The 12593-nt window shown below is 39.5% G+C and overlaps 1 protein-coding gene across 1 annotated transcript in view; it reads right to left on the reverse strand.

Moving 5' to 3' along the window:
• Positions 1 to 6529: 6529 nt before the first annotated feature.
• The window catches only part of NAA15 (N-alpha-acetyltransferase 15, NatA auxiliary subunit), a 41779-nt gene continuing 35715 nt past the window's right edge, over positions 6530 to 12593 (reverse strand). The window contains exons 18-20 of the mRNA XM_075036238.1: positions 12433 to 12576; positions 11251 to 11348; positions 6530 to 8343 (exon numbers count right to left, since the gene is read on the reverse strand). Coding sequence (XP_074892339.1) covers positions 8143 to 8343; positions 11251 to 11348; positions 12433 to 12576 — 443 coding nt within the window. The 3' untranslated portion in view covers positions 6530 to 8142. The remainder of the gene's footprint in view (positions 8344 to 11250; positions 11349 to 12432; positions 12577 to 12593) is intronic.

A 12593-nucleotide genomic window follows, 5' to 3' on the forward strand; every position in this document is an offset into this window, starting at 1 on the left:
CCCCTCCTCCCCCCCAAAACCCCAAAACATTGCAACTAGCTTTGGTTGTTGGTTTCCGTACAGAGGCTGGAAAGACCCAACAGACTGTGATGACTAACCTGGTTCTTTACCAGTAAGATGGTTCCGCAGCTGCACTGAAGTACTGCTCCAAGGACGACATCTCTGTAGGAAAGGCAGTCTTCAAGGTGTCAGCCACACAAATCTGCTTTTTAAGAGGGCTACATGTGAAAGGATATTAGAAAGAGAATACTATACTGTATTTGTGCTATTGAAAATACTGTGATCTCACCAGAAAGAATAATTTATAACATATATAGAAAAAGCAAAAAAACAAGCCCAAATAGGTGGACCCCATGCATCTGATAATATCGTTAACATACAAAAGAGGCAAAAGCCTTATGTTCCCAGTGGTTTGCTAAGATGTCCCTTCTGCTATCAGATTTTTAATTTTCTTTCTGTATTCAGAGTTCCTGCTTGTATTTATTCCAGTGGCATCAGTCTTTCTTTTGGCCTTTCTTAACATTCAGCAACAGCCCGTGCCTCTGGACATAGGACTTGCACCCCTGCACTCAGATCACTTTGCTTTCTCAGTTTTAACCTAGCTGCAGTGCAAGGCTTTTCCTCCATTCCCTTCTCTTTCAGGGTTCTGTGTAAGGGTAAATTTAGGTCACCATACATTATTCACACAGCATACATGCCATTGTGTACCTGTCAATAATTTATAAGAGGCAGGACAGCTTCAATCCTAGTTGTACTTTTCAATGCAACCAAGCCAGAAGATTTGGTACACTCTCAAATTATTCTTATTTTTGTCTGAAAACCAGCGTCTCACACCCTTTTGTGCTCTCTGCTGGTGGAGGTTTTCCCTTACCCACACGTACTGCCTTGTGCAGCGACTCTAGCTCACCTCCGTCAAGGGCATCACCCCCAGGAGGCACATCTCCAGCAACCCGAGTGGATCAGCTGCCCAGAAGCCAACATTTTCCTAGAACTTTATAAAAATGCTTGTAGATGAAAGACAACTGCAAGAAAAATTAGCAGATAATTAATAAAAGCAGCTTAGTATGTTATGAGGAGTGTCTGGTTTTAAGTTTCATATTTTTGTGATAAATTTGTACAAAGTCTATTCAGCAAAACAGCGCTCTTCCTGCTCTCAGGGGCTGACTGGACATCTCTGTGGTGCTCTTAGAAGAATGGAGCGATGGCTTTTGATTTGAAGAAGTTCAGGAGAAGACACCAGACACTGCAAGGTCCTGGAAAAGCCCTCACGAACCCATGACTTGCACTTACTTACCATGGAAATGCCAGTCTTACTGCATGAACCACTCAACAGCCCCATCTTTGCTCACCCTTTACTTTCCCTTACATAAAGACTATTTACACATCCCTTGGGTTAGCTGCATGAAGGCAAGATGGGAATAAAGTAGCAGCCAAGTCCAGTTTTGGAGTACTGCTGACTGCTTCATCTACGGCACAGCTAAGCCACAGACCAAGCAGGATTCCCCCTTCCCCTGCTTCTGCTTTAGGCATTACAGAAGTCATGCAATCCAAAAGAGAACATTACTTTTGTACATATGATTAAAAAAGATAATTAAAGAACGCAGAACGCTGACATTGCTTTGCCAACTGTACAGTGAGTCAACCGGGTGGTTTTTCTTTGTTTTTAGAACAGTATTCACCTCCAGTAGCATCTGAGGTTTGATGGCTGCAGGAAGGGGACTCGCTAGGCAATTAGCAGGCATCCCTTCAGTGTTTTGAGGGACAGAGTGACTGCAGAGAAGTGTCGTCTTTCTGCACGTGGGACCTTCAGAACAGTTTCCAGAAGCATAATGACAAGGTAGAAAGATCCTTTATACCTGATGGAATGGAGGGGTACTGATGAAAAGTCAGTCCTGACAGATTTATGCAGATAAAATAACATATGAACTGCTAGACTACCTTGGCTCCTCATAAATCTTCTGTGCTTTTAAGTCCTATTGTAGACAATCATGAGGTGCTGTTCCCAGAATTGGAAGGGTGAAGTTTGAAAATATTAAAAGTTCAAGGCAGGCAGCTACTCAGCACTGATGCTCCTCCCCTCTCACAAAAGAAAAATGAAATTACTGAGGACATTGATAAGGAAGGGATGCTATTTTTTAGGGGATGCTTTTTTTTAGTAGGGTACGATCTGTGCAAAGCAACCCTTACTGCAACAAGCTCCCCTTTCACATCCAAAGGGGTGAATACGAGGATATTGCTGTAATCACTTCAGTATCTCACCGTCACCCCCCGCCCCAGCATTTATAACAAAATACAGAACCTGCAAGTTGCTGGAGCCCTTTGCGCTCTCTGTAGACAGTGTTAATCAGAACTGTTACTCATTAGACACAGTAGTTAAACCCTTTTTTCCAGGTAATTCTGTCAAGTTCACAACACACTATAGGTTATTAGCTGCTAGCTAGTTACATTTGCTCCAATTTGTCAGCATTATTGTATTATTTTGTCTGCTGACTGATTAAAACCACAAGACATCCAGGGATGCTGGGTCAGGAAAGCTTTGTGGGCTTATGGGTGGGGAAGAGGTGGCTACCGAGATTTATTATCCCCCCCCCCAACCAGATCTGAGGAAAATGGCAAATGCTTCTTCATTCAGCTTGCCTCTCAAACCCCTTTTATTCAATCCTTCAGCAAGAGCTTTTCCCAAATCCCCACGTTGGCTCTTTGCAGCCTGAAAGAGCAAAGGATCTTTTCGTACGTACATGCAATTAGCTTGTAGGGTAGGAAAGCCAGCTCCCTGCCAAGGTGGTTCTTTTCCAGCCCGACTCCAAAGGGAGCCACAGCCTTTCCCTACTGACCTTTCTCCCTTTTGCGAGAACCGCACCCCAATTTACAACCCGTCAGCATGGGAGGAGACAATAGGGAATTAAGGGAACTAGTCAAGAGATCGTTTATTACCAAGCTGATAGGCATCTAAGGAGGATGCTGGACCCTACAAGGAAACACTAGTACTCATTTACAAACAGAACTCAGCATTTTTATTCATTGATTGACTTCCTGCCAGTTTTGATATTTGCTACCACCAGAGAAGAGCGTAAAAACACAGTACAACATTATTAACCAGTTAGGAAGGCTGGAAGGGAAAGCAAATCCCAGTACAATTGCAAGTAACTTGGTGGAGTTTATAATTAAGATTTTCTGAACGGATCAGCAATGAAGCAATAAATATGCTGCTGCACTGAACCAACAACAGGACTTTCACTAAATTTGTGGTTTATTGCATTACAGTTAAAAACTAAACGTTATCCATCATCATACATTTGTTCACCAACCAGGTAAATGACACTTTCATCTGTTAAATGCTAAATGGCTAAAATTATGCAGTAGCTGAACTAGACTAGGACTAGTAGAGGTAGATATTGAATGGGCAGTGCCAGGCAGAAATATTTTGTAAAAGTACTTTTCGTCTTTTGTTATGAACAGTTAGCAGATGTAACATTTTCAATTAAAACAACAAACATCTTAGGAAAACTATTCTAAGATGCTTTGGATTTTCTAGTAATATTTCTCTCGCAATATTTTTACAAACCCTTTGATATGGTCCCTTGTAAACTGGACAATCTTTGTCCTCCAAGTTTTCTGCCACGATTTACTTGAAGACCAACATACAAAGCTAGAATCTTTGTGAACATACTACTATTTGCTTGTACCACTCTAAAAGTAATACACATTTACAGCTTCCTTGGCATGGGAAGACTGCATTTATAGTATTTACAGCTTCAGTAATCTTTCTAGTAATAAAAAAGCTATTTTATACTTAATCTAAAATGGAATTTCTATTACACCACCTCCTTAAAACTCGCTTCAGTCTGCTTTTGCCGAGCTGCTCTATCAGTTGCTCCTTGCCATTCTCACTGCTGGCTGTATTGCTCTTGGGAAGAAAAGTCTCTGCCCAAAACAGGCATTAAAACTAGTGTTCGTAGACTGCAGCTTTAATTTTCAGGAAATGTGATCATGACAACATGACCATGAGTTTTGTAAAAGAATACGCCCTTTGCTCCTTACCATATCCAAGAACAGTTCACAAATGGAACGCTCCTGGAAGCGAGAGCCTTTCCACTAGCTCGGCAACCACTTTCTTCCATCTGGAACTTTTAACTTTCATTCACGAGCTTATAGACTGCTCGATTCCTTACTGATCTGTCTAATTATACTACATTTGCATCATTTTCCTCCACAGAATTCCAAAGCAGCACGTCATCAGACAAGTGTAACTTACTTCCACGTAGTTTGAGCTATTTTACATTACCACTTAGGTACAAACTGCATTTTTAGAACAAACTTTCTTAGGGGGAAAGATTTCAAAGTTAGCTAGCTACCCAGTACAGAACACTTACAGAAACATTTAAAGCGATCATGAAAAGGGAAAAATAAAATCATTTTAATTCAGGTATATTGCGCTGGATTATCGTATCAAGTGGTTTTGTTAGCATTAGTGGCACACGTTCAAAGCACAACCATGGTGTATGGGGTGCTAGCCCTGCAGGAACGATGGCACCATTGCTGGAACCCTCAAAGGCATCCTGTTAGACAAAGACCTTAAGTTTTCTTATTTGAATTTGCTCACATGATACTGATCTCGCCCTACTCTCATCAGTGTTTTCTTTCTAAGAAGACACTGACAATTCAATCTGGCCAAAGAGTAAGGTGCTACACAACTTCCAGGGTCTACTGTACAGCTGGAGCACCTCCACACCTGGAAAAACAAACCAAAGCAAACACTAAAGGAAGATTTCATAGATTAATTACACCTACCTCCTCTAGCCCTAGAGAGCTCCCTGGGAAACTTGGAATTTTCTCCTTACGCTAGGAGAAAAACTGAGCAACAAACTTCCTTCTGTGTTCTCGCTGACACACCACACATCAGGACATGATTCCTCCCCTGTGAACATGGAAGTATTAAGACCTCTACTGAAAAAAACTGTAACTGTAGAAGAATATAGAGGCTTTTAAGGCATTTAAGATGCAAAGACATAAAGTGAGTTACCGAAGAGATCATTTTGAGACTATTTTACCTGTTTGTTCACACATACCACGTATCTGAACGCCCTGGTCTCCAAATGGAAAAAGCGAGTACCTCACCTAGTATCTTGGGGCAAACAACCACTTTCAGTTACTTACAATTTAAGTCCACTTCTGACTCTGGCACTGCTTCATGCAATGTGCATTTGCACCATCTACAGTCTCTATCTAGGGAAAAATCTGTTGTTTGCACTTTTTCCCCCCCCCCAGGAAAGATATCCACAGCATATGTCATCACCAGCAGCTCCGCTGATGGTAAAAACATCTTTTTCCAGTGAAAATCATGAAGACCAAATCATGGCATTAGTAAGCCAACGTTCTAGGTCACTCTGGCCATGACTGCAATCCCTGCTCACCTGCATTGGCAGCCAAGCACCAATGATCACCATTTTGGATCTCAGCATGCAAAGTAAAGTTTTCACTGTAGCGTGGCTCTCTGTGCTACTACTTCGCAAGACTCTCATTGCATTGGATTGTAACTTCATTTCCAGCTCTTAAAAACTCTTCCTCAGAAGTCAGCATTGCATCTAACAGGAGAGATGCGAAGATGGAAGGAATAGCAATTTCTTTGCCAATTAAAGAACCTTCTTCTTCAGGTAAACTCTTGACTTAGTATCATTTCCTGGGACTGCAGTCTTCTGGAAGAGGGCGAGGAACCTTTTTCATCCAAAAGCATAATCTCTGAAGCACTATGGATGCCTTTCAGCAAGGTTATGAAGAAGTGTCTTTGGGGAAATCGCAATAGATGTGTAGATGGAGGCTTCTGGAAGGCCCACAGAAATATCCTTTCCCACTTGCATAATGAAAGATAACAAGTAATTTCTTGCTTTTAGTTCATCTATTTCAACACAAAAACAGGCAGTGAAAAAGGAAATAATCCCATTTATAGGCAGCACCCAAAAAACAGAATTTCAAAAAAAAAAATAAATTGCTTGATGCAATTCACAATCTGTTAAAAAGAGTGAGCACTCATCTGCCTCCAGCTAAGCATCAGAAGCCAAGAAAACGGCAGCAATACTCAGAGGCAAGGCCAAAAGCTCATAGCTTGTGTAGGCAAGATTGAACCATCTTCAGTAGTTGCAGAAGACATGCAGTCCAAGTATCTCAGGCTGCAGAAAAGACTGAGATCTAGACATAAATACCAGAGTCAATTAAAGGCTCTACAGGTATTCTAGTCCCTAAAAGCCCAGCAGAATAAATATACAAATATAGCAATACAACTTACATTTCCAACATGAACTACACTGCAAACATACACAAGGATAGCCTAACCATGAAAAGAAAGTGGTGCTGAATATACAAGAAACAAAAACCTGTTCTTCTGACAGTTAGAAAACTACAAACCCTAATAAGTCTTCCTGGATTTCTTAACTGTATGTGTCAATCACTGAATTCCATAAAGTGGAAAAGGAAGGCTGTGTATCCACACAACAGATACTCTGTAACTGAACTCCTGCAGCAAAGAAGGCACTCACTTTATAAGCTGTAGTTTATTTTCTGCTCTGTTTTATATGATGAGCCTATAAAAAAAAAATTAAGCACTTATCTATATTATTAACACAGTAGACTTGTAGACGGAAGCTTGACTTGGAAAATAAAATTCAACATAACACTGGTGGAACTTAAAAGCCAAGTAGTAAAGCATTCTGTGTTATAGGACTTCCCAGACATTCAGTATTTACATATAATGCATTTGCGCTTTATACTCAACAACCACCCATCAGCAGTGACATTATTAGCGTAACTGGACAGCACAGTAAGCCAACCCTGAGCTGCACTCTAGTGAACCCATTCATTTTCAAAGTACAACAGAGATTGGTTTAAATATTCACACAATTGTTTTTCAAAACGTTTTATTGCATTATATTTGGTACCTTATGTTTGACAAAGGAAATTACATCTGTAACTGCAGGAATAAGAAGCTGGTCTGTTATTGAAAAAAAATCTTGGGCCCCTTAAAAGTTACAAAGTCTTGGGCTTGCCTGAAACAACTGAGCAAGAAATATATTCTTAGAAATGTAGGGCTTCAAGTATTACAAACCTGTGACACTGTGGAAAAGTTCCAGAGGTATCTAAACTGCAGCACTTTTTTTTTTTTCTGCATAACGTGAACAAGGCCTGCTGAGGTTTTAAACTATTAGTCTCTTGATCAGTCAAAATGGTAGTCAGGAGTTCTCCTCTTTGCAACTTCAAGCCATAGTATGTTCTCATTTTGTTTTCACTCATGTGAAAAATGCATGCTATCTTTCTAATTAGTTGGTGCCACATCACAGTGCATAATTTTATTTGGTTCTTGCATTACAGTTTTAAAAAGTTTGGCCAACCTACGCCGATAGGTTCATCTCAAGAACAGCAATGTTGATTCTCCCCACCCCAACCCCCAAGTTTCATTCAAAGAGAGAAATAGTTTTAACTGGTTCCTTCAGTTAAAAACTGTGGTGCAAGAACACCAAACTGATCGTGTACAGTGAATTTCAGAGACACAACAAGCTTATTGAACACACTATGTTTCTTAATTCTGCTTGATATCTGTATGTCCCAGCATCTACAACATAACACGTATGTTGCAAGTTTCTCTGTATATTCTGATTCACATTGCATACTTCCTATGGACAGAATCATCCCCGTATCAAAATCAGTCAGATGCTAAAGCCCCATCAACTCTTTGTGCTCAGTGAAAGAATCCAGTGCTAAAACAGCATTTTTGCTGTCTGAGATAACAGTAATCTCACAAGACAAATTTAAAGTAATATTTCTGCCACACACCTGCTCTGAGGGCTATACACCTCCAGATTTCATATAAATTAGTTTAAAAACATGGGTAGGTAGGTAAGGAGAAGGGTTTTTTTTTCTTCAATTTTAGCAGCTTTTAATTTTTAAGAAACCGAACAACCTATATCCAGTAATATGTTAGATATTTTATATATATACTTTGTCAGCAGGATAAAAAAAAGTAAAACTATTTGAAGGCAACATTTTTTTTTCCTTCTGTTCTCTGTGTAAGTTAGAACAATTCAGCAGGTGCGTGACAAAAATATTATACACCAGATATGGTCCAATGTCATTTTTTTCCAATAAAGTTGTTCATATTTCATTGGCCAGTTCTTCAGGTTCTGCAGAACTATCTCCATTAACTGTGATCTTCATATCCTCTTCATAGCCAGGGGGCATGAAAGCCAAAGCATAAGGGAAAAGCTTATGACAATTTGCTCTGTAAGTTTCAGATGCTTCTTTACAGTCTCCAAGGCTACCGTCACATAAAGCTTCTAATACCTCCATACAAGTCTAATTAAAGAGAAAAATAAAGAAGTGTTATGGTTTCTTAGACATTCATCTGAACGCTCACAAACCAGAAATACAATACTACAAAGAAAACAAATTCCCAGTATTGTTTTCAGGTTTCTATCAATACCAAGTGACTTTTTTTTAACTAGACACAGCATGAAATACCAGTGTAGTCTGATTCAAAATAATGCAGTTTAAAAAGGAATTTAAAAAACAGCTAGAAATCTTGACTGAAAATGAGAATACTCATTTGTCCCATTCCTTACTTTCCTAAAAAAAAAAATAAATAGATCCTTACTAATTGGCAACCAAGAACCAGGCTTCCTTGCAACTAAATGTGTTTTTTGGGTTTGTGATGCCTGCACCCCGCTGCCCCCATCTTGGGATACACTGAACATTTCAGCAATACATAACATGCATTTGAATTTCTGTGTCCGCAAATAAAAACAACGAATCCAGAATATATACTAAATTTCCTAATAATGACTTTTGTGAATGTGCTTTCAGATAGAATTGAAAGAATTGTGGAATATAATTAACATGTAAAAATAGCATCAGCTGAATAACCCTAATTAGATGTGAAAACATTTCTAGTAGAGGAAAAAAAGCCATTTTTACATTTAAGGATATGTGACTTACTGAAGTGTGTCTGTAACTAGTGAATCAAACCAAATTACTCAGATATTCTCACAATCTTCAGATATATCTGCAGTTTCATACCCATTTTTGTTCATGATTTAGAAGAGAAAAAGATTTCCTGGTTTGTTTTTTTTTGTTGTTTTGTCCCCCGTCCCCCCCGTCCCCCCCCCTTGCATTCCAAACACAAGAAACCAACCTACTGAGCTTCACTAAAGCCCGGCAGCATTTAATGTCAGTCCATGTCATGTATGCTAGCATTAGCATAGTGAGCTAGTCTTTTTCCACTCCTCTGACATTTACTATAGCTTTTATTTGTTCTGCGTATTGAGATTAACTGCTGTGTCCTCCTACTATGGGGTTATGAAGTTCTCTTCAACAACCCCTTTTCCTCACATTTGCTCTTTGCGACACTGGCATCCACAGAAGGTCAAATATATCTAGAATTATGCCTGCAAATGTGCCCTGAGACAGCTGGTCTTTACTAAAATGAAATGTAATAAACTGGATCTCTTTGCACATGAGAATGCCTTTCAATGAATGCCTAGACTCCTTCAGATTCTCATTCTTTTAGGGCACTTCCGATTTCCCATCTAAAAGTTCAGTAGAACTTCAACTCTTACTTTATGTTGGCACCAAGAATGCTTAAATTGAACTTTTTCAGTTTTATCACAATGCTGTGTATATCACCAATATACACTGCTGAGTCAGTAAGTGCTTCTCCTAGTCCTACCAAGTTAACACCTCTAAAACAATCAAGCATTTTTGGTTACATTTTAACCTTTCCCCAGTTCAATTCCCAGAATCCTACTCTCAGGCAAAAACCACAGCTATAAGGCAAAAAGAATGATGTTGAAGGCAATTTAATTTTTGTTTTCTAAACCTATTGATAATCTATCTTAAGCTCTTTGAGACTGCTCAAACAGTAACATACAAAAACAACCCTCCAAACAAGAAAACAGTTTATGAAAACTGCTAAATATGTACTTAGGATATATAAGACATGAGTTTGTGTCCCATAACCAGATCACAGCTAGAAAAAGGATCTGAATCTTTAACATCCTAAGCAAGTTCATAAATCATGGCAAATTGTCTTTTCCTATCTCTTTTCCGCCTTTGTTTTGTCCAAAAATTTAATTGTGAATTTAAAATCCTTCACAATTAAAATTCTGTTGAACCCAGTATATATCCAAAGGGATGTGTTTTGGAAAATGCTGATTTTTGCCCACAAAAGAATAATTTTACTAGAAAGTTCACCAATTTTACTTGCACTAGATCTAAAAAACTCTTGAGTCCCCAGACATAAAGAGCACAATAAAGAAATGAAGTGCCAGGGGAACTGAGAGAGACGAAATGTCCTGAAGTTTGCACAGCCTGCCAAGGAATCTCTCGAATACTTAATTAAGTGTGCTGGACACACTCACAGTGATGCCAAAGATGATGATTTGACTGGGATACAGAAAGAGTTTAGAAAAGACTACAAAAAAGAAAGGACATTTTATTAATTCTCTGCTTTGTCAGGTAAGGTTCTGCCAGCATGTGGTCATAGGAAGAAAAAACCATGTTTATTAATTCTTTACAACAAACATAAGAAAAGATACTAAAAAAAAATTATCTTCTCTCAAATACTTTGAATTGCAAGTCAGAACTGAGAGCCTTCCCTGATGAAGGTGGAGGAGCAGGGAAAGGGGCATGGAGACAGTGGCACAGGGACATTATTCCATAACCACCAGAATAGAGCAGAGTTTCAAAATTTTACAAGCTTTTTACTTAACTACATACTAAGGCCAAAACATGCATATGCACCTTTTACTAAAACTAAGGTAATTCACCTGGCTTGCAGGGGGATGAATATTGAAAGCCTTCACAGAGTTTGAGCCACTCAAGTCAATCTTTTTCCCATGAATGTTGCCTGAGTAACAGCTAAAGCTTGGACAGGCTACAATCTTTTCTTATTGGGGAGCTTTAGCATCTTCTGCCATGTGAATTCTCTTGTGTTTAATAAGCTTTCCCACTACCTGTGGCAATTACATGGTTTCTGCTGCTAGCTAGCTATTTTCATATTATGACAAAACTAAATTAATTTAAATGTGCAAAAAGGACATTAAACATTTTGGTTCAGATGAACCTGATACCCCTTTCTCTCACATGACAAACCAAGCTCCTTACCATAAGGCACAGCAGTCATTTCAGCTTCCTCTTACCTCCTAATTTGCATAAAGCTTCCATAGATAAACCAGAAGGTGTTTACAATTTATAAATTTCTGTTACCTGAAGATTTCTGTTAATGAGGGATTCATCCAGGGTCATTGCCAGCTCCACTGCCCTTTTCTGACTGGAAGGATCTAAATAGTACATCATTTTGGCAGCTACAGGAAGAAAAATAAGCTTTCATCACCCAGTGGATGACCAAAAACGTCTATATACAAACATAAAAGAGACAAGACGACTAAGAGAGGGTACTGAACTCTACAGTAGTAGTTCAAAACGGAACCACTTGGAGCATTAAAACTTGACACCTGAGCAAGTAGAAGGGTAGCTTTAAGTCAACTATTCAATGGTAGATGAAGCATTAAAACAAATAGGCATTGTCTATACTGCAGGGTAGCAGCATTTTGCAGCGTACTGTGGAATCCCAGGTAGTGAAAAATAACAAATCAGACCCGCTGCAACACACCACAGTTCCCTCCAGCACCACTGCTCGTATCTCTTTCGCACAGAAACTGGGGCACAGAAGAGATGTGCACACAGAGCTCTTACAATACGGTGTCAGGACTCAGCCAGGACTCAGTTCTGAGTCCCACGGCACAGATGTAGTTGAAGCGACTTGATGCCAGAAAAGATGCAAGACTAACTCACTGCTTTTTGTGGTCAGGTCTGAGCCCAGACTGAGCCACAACAATAATGCTGCTCCCCTGCATGGTTTACATCCTGTTCCTCACGTGGTACCCGCTGCAATACGTGGTCACTATCGACACCGACAGCCTTTTGTAAGAGGCAACCAGCACCATCTAAGATCCTCTTGTTAGGTACACCAATAGCTCTGGGCATTACCTGGCTTGCTGAGCACTCGGCACATTTCTCTCAGCAGTCAGTCTCTTCAAATGCATGTACCAAAAAACCTCTGCAACTCGGGAAATACTACTTCACATACCATAGCTCATACCAGCTATTTCACAGATGCATGAAATACAGTTACAGTCTTACAATATATTCAGCATGCATCAGAAATGAAAACAGGGCACAGAGGCCCAAAAATCTGTATTTTAGCAACACAGAAAAAATTAAAGAAAACCACAGACAACCTGGTGGTTATGTTGTCACAAAAACACAAACCGAGAGAAGATGGAAAGAGTGATTTTTTTACATCACTGGCGCTGATACTGAGATGGCACTGCTAGATAAGCACAGAAATTACAGAAGCAGGGCACAAAAAGAATAAAGGCAAAATACCTGATAACCTATGTGGTAGTGAGTCATAGTTCTTTTTAAGGAAAGCTTCATTGAAGTTCTTTGGATTAGTTGCTCCAAAAAGCCGATTCATTTCTTGGTTTAACACTGTTCTAACTGCATCGGGCAGATCCTTACTTTCAGATACTGTTGAATTGGAAAAA

Source organism: Buteo buteo, chromosome 1 (genome assembly GCF_964188355.1).
Source record: "Buteo buteo chromosome 1, bButBut1.hap1.1, whole genome shotgun sequence".
NCBI classification, from domain to species: domain Eukaryota; kingdom Metazoa; phylum Chordata; class Aves; order Accipitriformes; family Accipitridae; genus Buteo; species Buteo buteo.